At 37.5% G+C, this 22037-nt stretch overlaps 1 protein-coding gene across 2 annotated transcripts in view; it reads right to left on the reverse strand.

Moving 5' to 3' along the window:
- The window catches only part of CCDC102B (coiled-coil domain containing 102B), a 282031-nt gene that overhangs the window by 229628 nt on the left and 30366 nt on the right, over nucleotides 1–22037 (reverse strand). For both annotated transcript variants that reach the window (XM_059881014.1, XM_015460067.3), the window contains exons 2-3: nucleotides 10421–11027; nucleotides 8843–9063 (exon numbers count right to left, since the gene is read on the reverse strand). In XM_059881014.1, coding sequence (XP_059736997.1) covers nucleotides 8843–9063; nucleotides 10421–11011 — 812 coding nt within the window. In that variant the 5' untranslated portion in view covers nucleotides 11012–11027. The remainder of the gene's footprint in view (nucleotides 1–8842; nucleotides 9064–10420; nucleotides 11028–22037) is intronic.

The following is a 22037-nucleotide window of genomic DNA, read 5'->3' on the forward strand; positions in this document are numbered from 1 at the left end:
GTATTCTTACCTGGGAAATCCCATGGACAGAGGAGCCTGGTGGGCTACAGTCCTCAGGGTTGCAAAGCGAAGCAACTAAACAACTAAACAGTTGTTCAAGTTTATGAATCAAGTCATAAAATGAGGGGATGTAAAAGAATTTGTTATGGCTCTGCTGCTGCTGCTAAGTCGCTTCAGTCACGCCTGACTCTGTGCGACCCCATAGACGTCAGCCCACCAGGCTCCGCCATCCCTGGGATTCTCCAGGCAAGAACACTGGAGTGGGTTGCCATTTCCTTCTCCAGTGCATGCATGCATGCTAAGTCACTTCAGTTGTGTCCAGAAGACTCTGTGTGACCCCATGGACAGCAGCCCACTAGGCTCCTCTGTCCATGGGATTCTCTAGGCAAGAATACTGGAGTGGGTTCCCATTTCCTCCCCCTGCTATGGCTTTACTTCACCTCAAAAGACTCAATTGTAAAAAAAAAAATACCAGCACCATTTATAGGACTATATTTTGGAATCCCTTATTAACACAGCAAATACATTGCAATGAACAAAGAAAAATGTTCATTTTTCTCAACCTGAACTGTTGAAGTTGAGGACCCAAAAAGACTCCAAAAATTCTGACAGATACACAGACTTAGCCAGCTGATGACACCCCAGTTGCTTACCATGCTGTGATTTTTGCCTTAGTAACTCTGTCTGGGATTTCAAGAATAGTACTAAGTACAGAAACAATGAACAAGCTTCCAAATACTAATATTTTGTGTTGAATATAGAAAGAATATATAAAAGTCAATTGTACATTAACATACATGTTTGGCATTTAGCTTTTGAAGTTTTAGATGATAAGGCATATTTAAATATTTGTAAGTATTAACTTGAACTTGTAAATTTAAGTTGAAAATATAATAAAATTGTACTGCTTATGATTTCATTAAAATGTTTAAGAATCACTGTATTTACAATTTTAATTCATTAGAATTACATGAGTAGAATATGTTGTCAGTAATTGATATTTTCAAAAAGGAAAAGGAAAACCTTAATAAAATAAGTTTATTAAGGGATATTAACCAACTATATTTGTGTAAAGAAGTGCACAGTGACAAATTTTCTCAAAATTAATTTTGAGAATTAATATATTTATAACTGGAATATAAAACTAATACTTGAAAATTTGAGAAAAGTCTGAATTTATAAATTCAAAATTACACATGTTGAGAAATCAGCATCAGCTTGCAACATCACACTTTAATAAATTAGATTATAATGTTAGCAAAAGAAGCTCATATTAATATGAAAATGATTTATAGTTACTGTAGAATAAATGCTGATCCTCAAAAATGTCATCAAAATTATTGGGGTAGCTATATACTCAAGAGTTTTATAAGAAGTTCAAGAAGAACCTTTCAAATGATATGTCAAACTTTTAATCTTAGTTTGATGTATAAAATATATAGTATAAAGATACAACTATATTTAGATTATATCTAGATTCAGAATAAGTAACCAAAGCCAGTTCATGAAAGAAAAATAATTGAATTTTGCAAAGTATATTAAAATGAATACATAATCATTTGTATTCTTTATTTAAGGTAGATTAGTCATATTTAAAATACTACATTATTTCTCTCTTAAGTATGCATCTTAAATAAAAATACTAACAGTTATTAAAAGTTACTATTATTTACTTATTTAATAAAATAATATGATAAATAGAATAATTAATTATTTATTTTTTAGTAAAAGAAAATTATACATTTTATTATGTAAAAGGGTACAATTTAGTCAGAGAAGTGAGAGAACAGGCAATTCATTAAAATTTATTTAATACCAATGTGGTGCTTGGATTTTTTTTAGCATAGCTTTATTAAAAAAATTTGTGACTGTTTCGAGCATTAGGCCGTAAGGACAGTGAGCACTTAAATTTACGCAACAAAGGGCATTCTTTAAATCCTTAATTTTCTGACCTAATCCATTTGTTCTACATTTCAGAGAGATTTTCAAAATTGACAATTATACTTAAATTTATAATTGGAATTTAAACTATCTTCATATTTGAACTACAAGAAAGCAAAAAAGAAAAACAAACAAACCTAATTTACTTTAAAGGATATTGCATATTTTATGCACAGATTCTTTAAAAAAACAAAATTACTAAGACAAAGCTCAGAAAAAATACAATATTTTAATATGATTATATAAACTTTTAAAAATCAAACTGCTAAAATATATGATATTTCATGATCTAAAAATATATATGAACCAAAATGGTTTTATAAACAGATATGAATATGTGATTATATTTCCATGAAATCTTTTGATACTTTGTTAACTGTCCCATGATGATCAAATAAGTGAGCATAAATTTTAAACATCTAGACAAGAAGATTAATCAAAATATTTTTCAGAAATAAAATCCTTGACATATTACTATCCGACAATAGATATTAATTCATTTCTGAAACCTGTGTGAAATTTCATTGTAAAGTATCTAGTCAGTAGTTTCTTAGTATTTTCTTAGAGACCTATAAACATCATTTTTTTTGCCAGGCAAAAATAATTAATTTGTAATAATATCTAGATATACAGTTTCCATTAGTCTAAAATTTAAAGTTAATATTACATGATGAATAATAAAAAATTATACAAATATATTTTTAATATGCAACATATTTGTCACTTTGTGATTCAGTCCTATTTATAACTACATCTTTCAGCAGTAACATCTCTCAATATCTTTCATTTTCAGCATCTTTCAACAAACAGTCAAAGCCATATATAGGTAATTTAATTACAAAAGCCATGACTTTAATGAATACTGTTAAGCTCGGAGATGCCCAAGAGGGTCAGAGACCAAGGCGTGGAGGCACACAGCCAGGAGAAAAACCCACCTCATGTCACAGAACTGGTCTTCAGATGCCCCCACTGCCTGTTGCCTTACATTATCCCGGTATCAACTACCTGACTGACAAACAATACACCCGAATCAGCTCATTTAAGCAGAAAGGGATATTAATAGCACAAGGAATCTCTGGGAGAGCCAGAAAAGCAAATGGGGAACGTGCAGAGTCAGAAACACCAGAGATAAAGCCACAGAAAGTCTTCCTGCCAGCACCATACTGCAGTCACCTTTTAGGCACAGACATCACAGCACGACCTCAATACCGCCAACTCAAGTCACAGGATGGTGTCACCAGACACAAGAGGTCACTTTTGGCTCTGAAAACAAGATGTGACCACATCCACTGTCTTCCCCCCCTCACCAGGTTGGATTCTGGCCCACTCTTCTTTTTGGAGTAATGCCCTCTGCTAAAATATCCAAATGGCTATGTCAAAGGTCTGCAGCCTACCTGCAAAGGGAACTGAGGTAGAAACGTACTAGCGTTTTTAGAGTCTATACAGACAGATAGATTCTCTCATAGGTATAGGACTGCCCAAACACAAAAGAGATACTTTACAGTTAAAAAAAAAAAAAAGGCAAAAAAACACAAAAATTAACTTGAAATGGATCAAAGACTTAAATCTAAGTTGAACTTAAAGAAACAGAGATGTACATATGTAACCATGGCTGATTCATGTCGAGGTTTGACAGAAAACAAAATTCTGTAAAGCAACTATCCTTCAATAAAAAAATAAATAAATCAAAAAAATAAAAGAAACAGAGAATAGAGTGGTGGATGCCAGGAGCTGGGACGTGGGCAAAGCAAAGAGATGGGATCAAAAGGTACAATAAAATGGGCTTTCCCTGATGGCTCAGCAGGTAAAGAAAGAATCCACCTGCAATGCAGGAGACACAGGAGATGCAGGTTCAATCCCTGGGTCGGGAAGATCTCCTGGTGCAGAAAATGGCAACCCACTCCAGTATTCTTGCCTGAAAAATCTCATGCACAGAGGAGTTTGGCAGGCTAGAATCCATGGGGTCGCAAAGAGTCGAACACAACTAAGCACACACGCACTTTACCAGACCTGCATGAAATTTTTCATTATGTTAATTGAGGGATACACGTATATTCACATCCGTGTGTGTGTGTACATGTCTATATTTCTATCTCATGCTAGTCACTGGAGCATTTTCAACTTGGGATACCATCTCACCAATATTTAAAATCTAATTTTATTACAGAAAAACACAACATTTAATGAAGCAAAGCAAAACTCTTCTTATATTGAAAACAAATCAAGAAACATGGGTAAACCTATGCCTGATTCATATTGATGTTTAGTAGAAACCAATACAATACTGTAAAGCAATTATCCTTCAATTAAAAATAAATTAATTACATTAAATTAAAAGGGAGACTAAAACTCAGATTAATCAACACAAAGCCAGCACTTTCTACGGGATAAAGGTGCCATCTGCAGTTTAACTTTAGAACTAATTCTAAATGCTAAAACACTGCATCAGAATAGTTCATCTCATCGTTTCTCTTCGGAGAAAGCAATGGCACCCCACTCCAGTACTCTTGCCTGGAAAATCCCATGGACGAAGGAGCCTGGTAGGCTGCAGTCCATGGGGTCGCTAGGAGTCGGACACAACTGGGCGACTTCACTTCCACTTTTCACTTTCATGCATTGGAGAAGGTGATGGCAACCCACTCCAGTGTTCTTGCCTAGGGAATCCCAGGGACAGGGGAGCCTGGTGGGCTGCTGTCTATGGGGTCGAAGAGTAGGACACAACTGAAGTGACTTAGCAGCAGCAGCATTCTATGTGAGGATCAGTTTTCCCTCTGTCATCTCAAAATTTCTACCTGGGAAGTCATTTTTTAAAAGACATCATAAATATACAAGTTCTCAGTACACAAGCGACTTCCAGATACTGAGCGATTATTTATCAAACTGAACAATACTCAGAGTACAAATAATAGAAAAACTTAAGTGTTTTCGATGAGGGCGTTCTAGTCATGAGATGTTGGCAATGAGTCCCTGAGTTCTCTAGGTTAATTGTTGTACTCTAGTCAAGAGAAATTTCCCACTAAGTGGGAACACAGAAAAAAATACATTCCCATCTTCTCAACTCCAGCCACCCACTCACTGAGATTCCAGGAGGAAGAATTTAAAAGATTAGACAGATTTATTGTAACAGTGTGTACTATATCCTTGGGAAACATTCTCTTATATAGAAGAAAAAAAAAAGATTCTGCAACTTCCTTCTGTGGATGGCTGGCTAATGTTAATTCATGGACTCTTGGGACTATTTCTTTTTTCTTTTTTTTTTTTTTTAATTTTATTTTATTTTTAAACTTTACAATATTGTATTAGTTTTGCCAAATATCAAAATGAATCAGCCACAGGTATACATGTGTTCCCCATCCTGAACCCTCCTCCCTCCTCCCTCCCCATACCATCCCTCTGGGTCGTCCCAGTGCACTAGCCCCAAGCATCCAGTATCGTGCATCGAACCTGGACTGACAACTTGTTTCATACATGATAGTATACATGTTTCAATGCCATTCTCCCAAATCTTTCCACCCTCTCCCTCTCCCACAGAGTCCATAAAACTGTTCTATACATCAGTGTCTCTTTTGCTGTCTCATACACAGGGTTATTGTTACCATCTTTCTAAATTCCATACATATACGTTAGTATACCGTATTGGTGTTTTTCTTTCTGGCTTACTTCACTCTGTATAATAGGCTCTAGTTTCATCCACCTCATTAGAACTGATTCAAATGTATTCTTTTTAATGGCTGAGTAATACTCCATTGTGTATATGTACCACAGCTTTCTTATCCATTCATCTGCTGATGGACATCTAGGTTGCTTCCATGTCCTGGCTATTATAAACAGTGCTGCGTAAGACCAGAAACTATAAAACTCCTAGAGGAGAACATAGGAAAAACACTCTCTGACATACACCACAGCAGGATCCTCTATGACCCATGTCCCAGAATATCGGAAATAAAAGCAAAAATAAACAAATGGGACCTAATTAAACTTAAAAGCTTCTGCACATCAAAGGAAACTATTAGCAAGGTGAAAAGGCAGCCTTCAGAATGGGAGAAAATAATAGCAAATGAAGCAACCGACAAACAACTAATCTCAAAAATATACAAGCAACTCCTACAGCTCAACTCCAGAAAAATAAATGACCCAATCAAAAAATGGGCCAAAGAACTAAATAGACATTTCTCCAAAGAAGACATACAGAGGGATAACAAACACATGAAAAGATGCTCAACATCACTCATTATCAGAGAAATGCAAATCAAAACCACTATGAGGTACCATTTCACACCAGTCAGAATGGCTGCGATCCAAAAGTCTACAAATAATAAATGCTGGAGAGGGTGTGGAGAAAAGGGAACCCTCTTACACTGTTGGTGGGAATGCAAACTAGTACAGCCACTATGGAGAACAGTGTGGAGATTCCTTAAAAAACTGGAAACAGAACTGCCTTATGATCCAGCAATCCCACTGCTGGGCATACACACTGAGGGACTATTTCTTAAAGGGAGAGTAAGGAAGCAAAATGGAATCAAAAGTCCCGTTTCCACCTTCATTGTCTCTAGCCTGTCTACAGTTTATATATACAAGCTGCTGAGAACTGGAGGATTTACTTACCGTGGGAATTATTCATTTATCCCAGGAAGTCAAAACATAAACGATGTATACATGAGGGCATGTGTACAAGTGAGAGTGTAAAGACACAAAGGTGTATCATTCAAGCTGGCACCTTGGGGAGTTTACACGTCGGAAACAGCATTTTCACATTATTCCTGTTACGATATGTTGGTGAAGTAATGCGAGTGGGTTGGAGAGAAGTCTATAACCACTAAAAAGTTAAATCCTTCAAGAAATGAAGCCCGGAGGTTAGAACTTGACTGAGACTTGTAGTTACAGAGTAAATTAATTGTTAATATGGGTGCAGACTCTTGCAGAGAGAATCCCCATGAACAGAGGAGCCTAGTGGGCTACAGTCCAGGGGATGGCAAAGAGTTAGACGTGAAGGAGCAACTAAGCACAGTACATGGGTGCAGGCATAAAATTCAATTTTATTCTCTTTTGCTACTAATGTTGATCACTTCTGTTAAGAATTTACACTTGGTAGTAGAATAATAAATATTTATTACCTACACAGATACTTGTATTATCATAATCTGTGCATATGGTGAGGTACAAAGAATCTGAAAAAGGGAATTCACGGCAGGAATAAATGTCAAAGGGACTCAAGAGAGGCTTGTGGCTGACAGAAAAGGATTGACTGTTATAGAGCTTAGAGTATTTGTGAGAGGTCCGTGTGCATACTTATCACTGTTTCAATCCATTTAAACCAGGGGAATTAAAACCATTACATAATATATAGTTATATATACATTCCCAGTTTTTTTTTTTATTCTGTCCATTAAGAATCTTATAACAAAAGAGAATGGAAAAATAATTATTTTCAGATCTAGGGGCCACATTTTAAAGTACCATCGAATACTCCACACAACACTAATAATTTTCCAGGGTATTACCCTAGGGGGAACAACAACAAAAAACTCATGTTGAGTAATTCATATCAGAGGCTGCTTTCCTAGGCATCATGTTTGATACTCATAAGATTTGAGTAATTCATATCAGAGGCTGCTTTCCTAGGCATCATGTTTGATACTCATACGATTTCAGTGCAGAGGGCAGAAGTGATACTATGTGACTTGTGAAGCAAAGTCATTAAAATACCATCTATTTCTCTCTGTGCCCTTCGGATGTTCACATTCAGCCAAGCCATTATGCCACGGGGAAGCCAAGTGGCCACACAAATAGGCTATGTGAAGATGTTCCAACTAACACCCAGAGGAGCAAAAAAAGATCAACTGCCAGATCTGGGAGTAAGTGAGGCTTCAGATGATACACTATACCCCCACACACCTAAAGTCACCCCATCCTTTGAGCCATCCCAGCTGAAGACACATGTAGCAAGAGATGAACTGTCCATACAGATTCATGCTCAAGATTCATGAGCAGAATACCTGGTGATTGCTATCTCAATAATAATCAGCATTTGGGAAGTTCTGTTATAAAACAATAGACCATTGGAACACAGGCATCTCTATCCATATTTTTATGAAGCTGACAATAGCAGCTCTTGGTTAATCCAATATCACATATGCAGAGTATGTCAGAACAAGATGAATATCAGGGTATACTAATCTCAAGTCTAGTATCCTTCCTTGGAGAAGGCAATGGCACCCCACTCCAGTACTCTTGCCTGGAAAATCCCATGGATGAAGGAGCCTGGTGGGCTGCAGTCCATGGGGTCGCTAGAGTCGGACGCGACTGAACGACTTCACTTTCACTTTCATGCATTGGAGAAGGAAATGGCAACCCACTCCAGTGTTCTTGCCTGGAGAATCCCAGGGACGGGGAGCCTGGTGGGCTGCCGTCTATGGGGTCCAACAGAGTCAGACACGACTGAAGTGACTTAGCAGCAGCAGTATCCTTCCTCTATACCCCAAATGGTCAATGAAGACAGCATCTTTTTTTGGCAATCAATACCTCACAAAATTGTGAGCTGTCCATTATGAATATTAATGTATCCAAGTTTACTGACTCACTGAAATCTATGAGTGCTGTAAAAGTTAGATAATACACAGGCTATTTTAACCATATACATTAGTAATTCAAATATAATAAAGGTGAATCTACCAGAGATGATGAGAACAAGGCTAAGATTTAAAAAAAGATAAAAGCTAACATGTTATAACTTTTCAAAATTCAAAAAATGAATGTAAAATTCAACACATTTTTAAATATTAGTAATTAATATTTTAGTCATAGGTAAAATACTTTACCAAATGGCCAGCTTACAAGGCTTCACAATTTTAAGAAGTTTGAAAGACAGACTTCATTAAGGAAGATAGTGATTAGTACTTACTCCCTTTCTTTCCATAAGACTTTTTGGAAATCATCCAAATGCCCCTGCAAAGCTGAAATTTCAGGCATTTCATTCTCCAGAGGCAGATTTATTGCCTGCAGTCTTAATCCAGGTCTCACTGTACAATTTTCAGAAATGCCATTCTTGAATAAATCAGGACAGTCTAGACTGAGTTTCATCTCCTCACTTAATTTTAATGGGTCAATAATCAAACTCGCTTCCTGAAAGAAAAAAAAATACAAAACAATGGTTAGTGTTGAATTTTAAAACTAAATATATAGAAATCACGAAAAAAACATTTTTGAATGGAAATAAAATGTTATGATTCAACATCAAATTTTTATTTTCATTTATTCATCATTCTCTAATAGTGGTATATGGTCAAAGTTTAACTTATAATTTCTCAGGCTTTTTTTCCCTTTCTATGTCTTACCTTATTCTAATAAAACAAGTATCTCCACAGTGTTTTAAAAGTTTTAATTTACAATGAAATCTACATTATATCTACCATAAACCCTATACATTATGGAAAAGCTTAACATTTTAGATGGAATCATAGAACAGCAAGATATTATTTTTTTGTTTTAGAGGTAGAATTAAATAGAAAGGAGTAATAATATAAACAGTAAATAGTGTAAACTATTTAAAGAGATAACATGAATTCGTAGTTTCCTTAAGCATGTTCTGTGGGTTGTTAACGAAAGAAAGTGAAAGTGAAAGTCGTTTAGTCCAGTCCAACTCTTTGCAACCCCATGAAACTATACAGTCCATGGAATTCTCCAGGCCAGAATACTAGAGTGGGTAGCCTTGCCCTTCTCCAGAGAACCTTCCCAACCCAGGGATCGAACCCAGGTCTCTTGCATTGCAGATGGATTCTTTTACCAGCTGAACCAGAAGGGAAGCCCAGTATTTATCAAATTACAACAGGACCATGCAATCCCACTCCTGTGAATATACCCAGAGAAAAACATGCCCCAAATGATACATGCTCCCCAATGTTCATTGCAGCACGGTTTACAATAGCTAAGACATGGAAGCAACCTACGTGTTCCTTGACAGAGTCATGGATAAAGAAGATACATGTATACAAGGGAATATTACACAACCATTAAAAAGAATGAAATAATTCCATCTGCAGCAACATGGATCGACCTAGAGATTGTCAGGAAAAACAACACATGTATGACTGAATCACTTTGCTGTACAGTAGAAATTTACACAACACTGTAAATCAACTATAACTCAATAAAAAAAAATTTTTTTTAAGAGGAGGAAATTTCGACAATAGACACATACAGAGGAAAACATGTGAAAACACAGGGAGAAGACGACTGTCTGTTAGCCAAGGAAGAAGGCCTCAGTGGAAGCCAGCCCTGCTAACACTTTGATCTCAGACTTCTAGCCTCTAGAATGGTGAGAAGATAATTCCTGTTTCTGAAAAGTCACCAGTCTGTGGTCCTTTGTTCTAGCAGCCTAAACAACAAATCCAGTCACCACTGGCTTTGCTATCTCCCGCCCCTCCTTGTGAGTAGACACAGCATTCACATATGCACACAATCTCTGGATTCTTCTCCTGACCTTACTATTTGCGTTCTCCTTGGTGGGAAATTCTCTTTTTCCCAAACACTCTCTGATGGACTCACACGTTTTGGAACCAGTTTGCAATGGGTCTCTCTGTGCACGGGCCACTTCGGGGAAACCAGGAAGCTTCCGGTCCTGGGTGGCCTCCGCCGGATGCGGCAAAGGCTGCTTCTTTTTCAGAGCACTCAACTCCTTCACGGCCATGTCTAACTTGATTCTGAGTTGCCTGCCTTCCTCCCTGGCGCTGTTCCTTTCGGCTCGAACTTTACTCCACTTTTCTCGCCAGTTAGCGGTGCAGTCCGACCACCACCGCATGGTCTTCTCCATCTGAGCGGCGCGGGCCTTGACCTCCTCCAGCTCCCGCAGGCGAAGCTCAGCGCGGATATCCCACTCGCTGGTACTCCAGGAGGGAGCACGGCCACTGCGGGCGGCAGGAGACTGCGGCCCGAGAGGAGATGGACAGGAGCTGCCAGGGTCCCCGCGGGCCGGGGCAGGTGCCGCCAGGTCGCACGGTGATCTAACGCACGACTGCTGCATCCCGAAGATGTGTGTTTCCTCGATTAACCGATGAATGGAATCTAAATTCATGTTTATCTTTTCAGGCCTAAGAAAAGACAGAGAACATAATTGCATTTGAATTTCCTCTGCAATGATAAGAGCAATACCTACCTAAAGTTGACGGAAACAAGGCATCTTTTCAATACTGCATGTTTTTCCTTCCTCTGTAACTAAAAATATAGAGGAATTCGTGCGTTCGTAATTATCCTCAAAGAAACAGAAATTGCTCCCATTTTATTTTGCCGAACAAATACAAATAAATACGCAGAGACCCAATTGGGGCTAGCGTGGGACATGAATAATTCATTTTAACAAATCCGGTCCTTTTCAGGTAATATTTATTGCAACACACATTGGCCATTAACTGCTCAATGGTCCCCTATTCCCTGCTAACTAAAGCACGATTTGTTCAAGTAGAAGGCAGAAGCTATTGATCTCTGGAAGGGTAAAACCCTATTTCATCCCAGGAGGGGCTAAATCATGAGTGGTCTAAGTCTTCCATGACAGACCCCCATTTAACTCTTAAAGCAACATATGACTTGGCTCTGGCTGATGAGATGTGAGGGGAAATCTGCGAGAAAAATGTGAAAATATGAGAATGAGAACGCTTTCCTTCTGCCTTCTTCCTACCTGAACAAAGTCATGATCTAGAAAGACAGCAAGTGTAAAAGCTGTCCTGTAATGTTAAAAATGGTGGAACAGGAGAGACAGTACCTGATGTAATGATGGCGCTGCAGTGTGGAACATAGACACCATGCCTCTAGTCTCCTTGCTACGTGAGAACGATTACCCATATTTATTTAAGCTATGATGAGTTTTCTGTTACTTGCAGTCATAATGACGTCTAACTGATACATGAATTAATTTCTTACCATGGCTCATATCATTAGAAGTTCAAAAAATAAAATATTATGAGTAAGATGTAGTCTTTGTCCTTAAAGACTTTATAGTCTAAATTTACAATACATAATATGCCCATAAAAATATTTTTAATCAAATTTAGTATTACATTATGTGTCAAATCAATGTTATCTTCCTAGGGTGTTTACAGGGTCCTCTAAGGAACACTGCTAAAGAAATGATGGGCTGTTCTCCAGAAATTTAGAGGCTTCACAGATGACACTGAACACAGTCTCAGCAATTTAAAAGGGAATTAAAAACAGTTTCAAGTATAAATAGCAAAGACAAATTAATTGGTAAATGCAAACCTTTCTTATGAGTATGTACACCCATTACCTTATTCAATATAGCAACATAGCCACATTGAGGATTTAGCAAGTGGAACGTTTTCTTTAAAATAAATGCTCAGAACATGCAGGTTAATTTACAAACTCATAAAGTTCTGTGTTTGTATAAGATTACCCATTTTTATTATCAAAGATTTTTCTGGTGTAAATAGTCTTAGATAACATTTCATATTCATGACATTAGTTACTCCCTTTTTCATTTCCTTTTATATAGTTACAGATCATAAACTTCCTTTTTATGAACCATCTATTTAATCAACTGAAGGGGTTTCATTATCTCAATTAAGTTACAAAATAAACTTTGATTCACTGGAAAAAACAGACAATATAATATTAAATGCATATTACTTTCAGTTGTAGTAAAAAAAAACACACACACACACACACATTTTAATAAGTATTCTGTAGAGATGCCAAACCAATTCACTCCTTATCATAGTATTTATGATAATAATATAAATTCATGGTAAATATTTTTGTTAGTATTAGTATATGTCCAATCATATTTGAATTAGTGCTGACTTGGAGTAAATGTTCCTTTCATTCACTGTAATTCAGAGGCAATGGTAATATAACTGACCGAGCTTCTTGGACCTTTAGTAAACCAAGATCAATATTAAAAAACAAAAAACAAAAAGAACTCTTAATTACAAGTATGTACTGTGCCATGCTCACTCACTCAGTTGTGTCCGATTCTTTGCAACACCATGGACTGTAGCCCACCAGGCTCCTCTGATTCTCCAGGCAAGAATACTGGAGTGGGTTCCCGTTTCCTTCTCCAGGGGATCTTCCTGACCCTGAGACTGTGTCCTGTTTCTCCTGCATTGGCAGGTGGATTCTTTACCACTGAACCACCTTGGTATCTGTGTATGTATATATATATATATGTGTGTATATATATATATATATATATATATATATATATTTATACATATAAATAATGCTATATTTCTTTTGGTAGAAATTTCCAAATGAAGACAGAAAATTTATTTCAACATATTAAAGTTAACAGTACTATTTAAAAAAATAAATCAGTATCATAAAATTGTAATGTCCTTAAAATGTCTCATTAACTTTTATCTCACTAGTTTTTTGATGACTTGATAATTGGATTCTGGTACATGGAGATCTTACCTGTCAGTTAACTATGTATTTTTTCACATCTGACTAAACAAAATAGAGTGGGATTTAATTATTCAGCCCTTCAACTTGAACAATATTTCCTATCCTAAAGTGTTTCTCAAGCAAGTTTAAGTGGAGATATGTAATCCTTATGCATATTTATTAAAGCATTCATTTTTCTCTATACATGTGTACCTAATGTTCACGTTTTATTTCAGATGACTATGAAAGCATTTGTCAGTGTTTGTAGCACAGAGCCTTTGATATATGGGAAAATATTCTAATGCTTTTGAATCTGGTTTCTTATATTGATTTTTGCATAGTTTTTAACCACACACACACAAAAAAGGAGTGGGGAGCACCAGGAAACTCTTGGAGGTGATGGACATGTTTATTATCTTGAAAATGATGCTTTCATGAGTGCACACATAGGGCCAAGCTCATCAAATTGTGTACAGTAAACACATGCAGTATTCTATACCAGTGACACCTCAATAAAGCTGTTTTCAAAACTATCAGGCTGCCATGATTACTGCAAGTAGTTTTGAATGCAGTATATAGCCATATTAATAAACTTTGATAGGCCCACAATGTATAGAGTATATTACTACATGCATTATTTCTTGCCCACGAGGAGTTTTATGTATGAGACATTGGACTCCAGAGTCTATTGGTGCGAGTTCTGACTGTCATTTTCTAGGTAGGTGATTGTGTACAAATCACAAATTGCCTTTGACTCATATCCTTATTTGTAAAGGAAACCAGAATTATCATGTGCCTTGTTGAGTTCTTGTGACTACTAAATGGGAAACTGCATACCGATTGGCTAGCCCAGGCAAGGTGACTGTTATCCTCAGTGCTACACAAGTTACTCGTATGTCACCGTGGACAGTTGTACTATTTAATTTTTTCAGTTTCTTTCCTCTATTTTGGTTTAGTTTAAAAAAAAAAATAATTGGCCACATTGTGCAGCATTCAGGATCTTAGTTCCCCCACCATGGATCAAACCCATGACCCTAGTACTGGAAGCAAGGGGCCTTAACCACTGGACTGCCAAGCAAATCCCCTCCTTCCCTCTCTTTTGAAAGAGAAAAGTGAAAGTGAAAGTCACTCAGTCGTGTCTGACTCTTTGTGAGTCCATGGACTGTAGTCCATGGGAGTCTCCAGGCCAGAATACTGGAGCAGGTAGCCTTCTCTTCTCCAAGGGATCTTCCCAAGCCAGGGATCAAACCCAGATCTCCCACACTGCAGGCGAAAAGCTGTGCTTAAAGATTAGGGATAGTAACAGATAAATGTGTGATTTATAAAAAAGGTCTGAATATCATGGAATAAGGGGGTATAATCTCAATTTTTATAACATGAATATTATTCAGTGAAATGTTCAGTACTATAATTATCTCTATCCCAGATATGAAGAAACTAGGGCTGAGGGTCCTGATGCAGGTCAGACTTGGTCCCAGTCCAAGTCAGACACTCAGGAGTCAACCCACAGAAAATCGTATGGTTATCCAAGTGAAAAGAGAGCCGGGGAGAAATAAATTAGGAGTATGGGATTAGCAATACAAACCACTATACATAAAACAGATAAACAACCAAAACTTATTGTATAACACAGGGAACAATTGAATATTTTATAACAATGTATAGTGGAAAATAATCTGAAAAAAATACATGTGTATACATATAACTGCTTCCCTTGTGGCTCAGACGGTAAAGCGTCTGCCTACAATGTGGGAGACCCGGGTTCTATCCCTGGGTCAGGAAGTTCCCCTGGGGAAGGAAATGGCAACCCACTCCAGTATTCTTGCCTGGAAAAATCCCATGGACGGAGGAGCCCAGTAGGCTACAGTCCATGGGGTTGCAAAGACTCGGACACGACTGAGTGACTTCACTTCTATACATATGACTAAATCACTTTGCTGTGTACCTAAAACTAACTCAATATTATAAATCAGCTATACTTTATTAAGGAAAAAATTAAAGAAAAATGAAAGATAAAAAGAGAAGAGGTCAGTCCATTTGGGGAATTAAGGAATTTTGAATCCAGGGCCAATGCCTTTCCATATCCACTCTGGTGAGATCCTCTTTTAGGTTAATTCATAAACACGTTGGGCAGAGTTCCATTCTGGATATTTTTATGTTCAGATAGCTCCCATTAAACCATCCTACAAGTAGTCGGCTGATCCTTATGTTGTGTTTCGAGTGAATTCATTCTCCTCCTCATTGCTTAAAGGAGCTGCAAGGTCTGGCCTCGTCCACTGCTCTGTGCTTCGGCCATCCTCGTGTGTCTGTTCCTTGCACAAACCTCGCCTCAGTGATCTCCTCTGTGGAACCCAATTACTAGGCAGGAGCCCAGTCCCCTCTCCCCACATGCCCACCACCCCATCCCTCAACTAGCAGCTCATAGGCCTATGCTTGCCTCTCTCCCATCCCTTGAGGCCCTACATCTGAGGTCCTCCCTTTGGCCTCCTCCGTGATAGTGACATGTCTTCTGCCATCTTGGGATCTTGCTAATTACCAACACCAACCAATCAAGCTAACCATCACAAATTTTAGCTCTCTTTGAAAGAAATGAGCAGTGTATTGTGATTTAACACACACCTACGTACTGAAAAAAGTCTGTCTCATACGATGTCTTATGTTATCAGAAGAATGAGGTTGACCAGAAATAAAAGCATTTTTGGCAGAAGTTACTTTATCAGAGCAGACAAAACCACGTCCAAAGAGATTTTTGTTTTATTGTTTATACTTATTGCTTTCCATTAACCTATAGGAAATGAATTCTAAATGAAACCTGTCTTGGGTTTTTTTTTTTCCTAAGAAGTGTAGGATCTCTAATGCACATGCGATAATGTTAACAAAAGCCATAAACAAGGAGAAAATAGATTGATTCAGATACTAAAGATAATGCTAAGGAACATTTGTTGCTATATACATGATGCCATTCACTGTGATAAAAAGAGAAAAAGAAGAACCAGTTTTTAATATTCAGGAAAGTAAAACATCATATTGCACTATAAAATGTGGCCTGTTAAACATGCACAAGTGATTAGCACGAAAACCTATGCAATTTGTACGGGTCAAAGCAGAAAAATACAATATATTTTTAGGAGTGTTTTGCAAGAGAACACTAAATATTAAATGTGAAGACTGCAGTTGTGATAGTGAGGTAAATGAAATAATTACAGTGAATGACAATGTAACATCACATCAATATAGATCAAGTGTTGACCACAATGTTTTTTAAAAATCCATACACAGTGTCAAATTATCCATACACATACAAATTATATGTCAAATATAACATCACATCAATATAGATCAAGTGTTGACCACAATATTTTTTAAAAATCCATACACAGTGTCAAATTATACAAATTATACACAAGTCTACATTTGTTGATGTGAATTCAAGATTTTAGAATCATATAGAAGCAGGAAATACTTGCACAAAGAAGACAACTAAATAATATAAAATAAATATGTACAGATTGCCTATAAAGCTTACTTTATTTTCTAAAATCAGTATAGCATAAAATAAGCAAAAATGTAAACATTTTAAAACATGTATATATATATTTTCCAAAAGTCATTATTGAATTTAAATTTCATTATCTGATAAAATAGAAATCATCTTTATTTTAAGAATTGGAACTCATGTGATAAGCCCTGTCTTTTCTTAGCCAACTATTCATTGCTTCCTATCTAACTTCTTATATTCCTTAGAATTGTTGAAGCCATGTATCACTGTTTTATATCAATGAGATGTTTTTTCTTTAGGTTTTCAGGAAAAATTATTTGAGAAAAATAATGTTTCTAAGATAATGCTCCATGATAAAAAATTAACCTCATTTCTTATAAAATAAATTATTTCAGAATAATCTCTCCACATAGCATCTTGATATTATTGTTACCATTTCCAGACAATATCAGTGTTTTCCACATTTTTAGAGGCTAAAAAAAGAATTACTGTTACACATTAAAAGATAACCTTTTGGGTCACAGGTAAACTTATCAGTCTTCTTTGGAATGTGATTGTAGACATAAAGAAAGATCCAAAATCCACAATCCACTTTATAAAGTACCAAGGAATCATTTGTAATGAGTCTTGGAAAAATAAAATTTCTGGGGTTTGGCAGGCTGATCACCTAGAAGTTTTTATAGTGGTCTGCCTGCCAAGCACAAATTTAGGTTCAGATAATTTAGAATTTCTTGGAGGATAGAGCATAATTTAACTACTCTTCTGTAGTACCGGGGACATCAATCAGGTTCAAGAAAGTTCTGGTTTAAAATATTTATGAAATGTCTCACCTGTAAACAAATATTAAGATAGAAAGATACTTTATCTAAGATTTGAGCTTATAGCTTAAGTATATTTCTTCTAACAATACATATAAAATCTATGCTACTTACTATTTATTTGTATGGAAGCCTGACACTTGTTGAATTTCTTAGCATTTTTTTAGTATTTACGCTTATTTCAAGGTTTCAGCGAAGGAAACCACAAACTACCCCAATTTTCTCATGTAATCTAATCCAATTTAATAGTGCCAACTAAATAAGCCAAAATATCCGTTGAGATTTTGAGCCAAAAACTGAAATTAGTATTAGCTGCAGTAGAGCTAGAGAGCCCAGTCGAATTTATTTTCATGTAAGAATAATCTTGCCACAATATCCAGATGTCTCCAGGTGGCTAACAGGATGCACACTTTATTGGAAAGAACAGCAAAAACCTGGTCATGTCAAAGATACTACCACCTTCTAAAGGTGAGCAGGTGACACTGAATCTGGAATTTACATTGCGGTGGACATGAGTTTGAGCAAACTCCAGGGCCTCCTGCCCAGTGAAGGACAGGAAAGCCTGGCGTGCTGCCGTCCATGGAATTGCAAAGAGTCAGACACAACTAAGCAACTCAACAACGGCAACAATGTTTATACCATTTTGTGTAACTTCATAGACGTTAAATAGTGTAGAGGACTATAAGGCTGTGTCTATAAATATTAGTTAGAAAATTAAAATAAAATCCAGAAGAGCATATACCCAACAACTCAAAATTCTAATTATTAAGTCATAACGTGAGAGCAAATGAACCAATGAAATAACTCCTATCAGTTTCATGACAAGCCAAGGGGTACTGGGAGGACCTATGACTTCCTGTTTTGTGTTTTTTTTTTTTTTTTTCTGTTTGTTCTTTATTTAAAAGCTATTCCTTTGTTAAAATTGTTTTAATAATCTAAATTGTTAAATTTCCTTTAATATAGAATTCATCAATATTTCCCATTAGTTATGTTCCTTTTGCGGTGAATAAGACCACAAACCATCCCAATTTTGCTAAGCATTTCCTAAGAAAAATTCCTAAGCCATTTATGTCATTCCCATTTGCTCTTAAAGAATGTGTGTGGTTAAGTCAGAAATTCTTCATGGATCTGGTTACCACTTTGTCGTGAACAAGAGAAAGGTCTTCTCATGTCAGTAAGATTTAGCATTTTCTCACATCCATTTGATGGAATGTGTGTAGCTGCCAAATTGCTCTGCATCATCTGACCAGCAAGTTTTCACAGGCTTAACAATGAAATTTGGAGAATACAACCCAAATGGCTGTCATATTTACTTTTGAAATGCAGTTATAAAAATTTTTAATAAAAATATTTATTCTTAGTCTGTTCATCACTCAGTCATGCCCAACTCTTTGTGACCCCTGTTCAATTTTCCCGAGTATATTCTTTACATTGATAATCCAAATTGACTAAAATATCACTTCAAAAAGCCAAGAGGAAAAATTGAAATCAGAAGCAGAAATGTCCTAATGTATCTGCATATTTGTGAGCTATATCTATACATGATATTCCCAAATACTTTGTTTCATTCACCCTATTTCTTACTAAGGGCTTCCCGGGTGACTTACTGGTAAAGAATCCACCTGCAGGGCAGGAAATGCAGTAGATGCAGGTTCGATCCCTGGGTCAGAAAGATCCCCTGGAGGAGGGCATGGCAACCCACTCCAGTATTCTTAACTGGAGGATCCATGGAGAGAGAAGCTTGGCAGGCTACAGTCCATAAGACCGCAGAGTCGAACCCAACTGAAGTGACCGAGCATACACGCACACACTTCTTACTAAAGCAAAACAATATTTACACAAAGGCTTGCATGATATTGTTCGTGAGGCTCTATTTCTTAAACATGATCTGGAATTTAATTTTCAGTGTGACGATCTGTGACCATATTGGTGGCAGAGATTAAAATTTGCCCTTTTGAATGTTCAAACAAAACGTCTTATAAAGTCCAACTCAAGGAAATCACAATACTATCGATTTGTCTTATGCTATAGGGAGCATACAGGAGAGATGGCACAAGATTAAGTTCTATTCTGGACAAGAGAAAGACCAGACCAATGGCACCCCACTCTAGTACTCTTGCCTGGAAAACCCCATGGATGGAGGAGCCTGGTGGGCTGCAGTCCATGGGGTCACTAAGGGTCAGACACGACTGAGTGACTTCACTTTCACTTTTCACTTTCATGCATTGGAGAAGGAAATGGCACCCCACTCCAGTGTTCTTGTATGGAAAATTCCATGGGCAGAGAAGTCCGGTGGGCTACAGTCCATGGGGCCACAAAGAGTAGGACACAACTGAGCACAATTTATTTATTCAGTATAATTATTAGACAGTGCCATGATAAAATGTAGAAAGAAAGTTTAGTTGCTCAGTCATGTCTGACTCTTTGTGACCCCATGAACTGTAGCCCACCAGGCTCCTCCATCCACAGGATTTTCCAGGCAAGAGTACTGGAGTGGGTTGCCATTTCCTTCTGCAGAGGATCTTCCCAACCCAGGGTTTGAACCTGGGTCTCCCACATTGTGTGCAGACGCTTTACTGACTGAGCCACCAGGGAAGTCAAATAAAATACACTTAAGTTCAGCTAAGGGGTAGTAGACAATTCTGCAAATAATTACCACAGTAAAGGTGGTATATTGGGGGCTTCTTAGGTGGCTCAGCAGTAAAGAATCCACCTGCCAATGCAGGAAACACAGATTTGATCCCTGGCTCAGTAAGAGCACTTGGAGAAGGAAAAAACAACCCACTTTAGTATTCTTGCCTGAGAAATCCCAGGCAAGGGAGGAGCCTTGCAGGCTACAGTCCATAGCATCACAAAAGAGTCGAACATGACTTATCCACTAAACAACAACAACAAAGATGGTATATTAGTTTTCTGTTGCTCTTGTGACAAATTACCACAAACTTAATGCCTGAAAAACAACACAAACTTATTATCTTACATTTCTAAAGTTCAGAAGCCTGAAATTAATCTCTCTAGCTAAAAATTTCCATCCCTGTTGGATCATTCCCTTTCACACACTAATTGCATCCTTACCACCTTCCTCACCAATTAAGTGTCCTATTTCTGTATCCCCAGGACCAAAGAGACAATTATCACATGTGTTTGTTTCCACTCTTCATTTCCTCACATCCCGTTTCCTCACCTACCCATTTCAACTGGAAATCTGTACACACTACTCCATAGAAATCCCGCTTGTCAAGATCACAATTGCCAAGTCAGATACTCATCTTTTCCCTTGCCTAATGTGACTTCAGTAACTTTCAAAGCAATTGAAAATTCCTTGCTTTTTAAACACATGTGTCTTTTGTTCTCCTTATCACCACCTTCTGATTATTCAGCACTTCCTCCCACTTGTTCTCCTTTGTTTGTCCCTGCTGCTCCTCCCTAACCCACTCCAGTGTTCTTGCCTGGAGAATCCCAGGGACAGGGGTGGGTTGCAGTCTACGGGGTCGCACAGAGTCGGACACGACTGAAGCGACTTAGCAGCAGCAGCCCCAGCAGCTGCTCCTCCCTGCATAGTGGAGAGTCAAAGCTTGATGACACTAAAGAGAACGCCTTTGCCATTGACCATCAAATTCCTAACTCTAATTGCTCCATTTCACCTGAGCTCTAGACTAATGCAGTGCAAAATTTTCTCTATATCTCTACTTGGTGTCTAATTGGGAATCTCTATCTCAACCTTAACATTGACCAAACTGGACTTTTGAGCCCCAGCCCTCTGCAAATTTGGGGGTTTTCCCATTATTAACATCACAATAGGACCTGCCTGGTGGCTCCGAGGGAAAGAATCCGCCAGCAGTGCAAGAGTCACAGGAGATGCAGCTTCAATCTCTGGGTCAGGAAGATCCCTTGGAGGAGGGCATGGCAATCTACCCCAGTATTCTTGTCTGGAGAATCCCTTGGACAGAGAAGTTTGGTGGGCGAGAGTGTGTGGGGTCGAGAAGAGTAGGACACGACTGAAGGGACTTAGCACTTATGCACACGAGTGTCACAGTAAATGGTACCACCATCCATCCAACAGCTCAAGTCAAAAACCTAGTTTCTCTCTGACCCACACGTTGTCAGCAAGTTCTATTGTCTTGTTCCTTCAAATTATTTCCTAGATCCAAGCACTTCTCTCCACCTTTGCTGCCTCTGTCTTATGAAAACAATCACCCCCTCTCTCAACATTGCTACTATTGAAATGTCTGCTAACACTTTATCTAGCTGGTATGCCGCAGCCAAAGAATCCTTTAAAATTTTTAAGTATAAATGTATAACTCTCTAATTAAAACTTACCATTGCCTCCTTATAGCAATTAGAATAAATGAAAACATTTAATCACAGTCTCAGTTTCACATGATCTG

This window comes from Bos taurus, chromosome 24 (assembly GCF_002263795.3).
Source record: "Bos taurus isolate L1 Dominette 01449 registration number 42190680 breed Hereford chromosome 24, ARS-UCD2.0, whole genome shotgun sequence".
NCBI classification, from domain to species: domain Eukaryota; kingdom Metazoa; phylum Chordata; class Mammalia; order Artiodactyla; family Bovidae; genus Bos; species Bos taurus.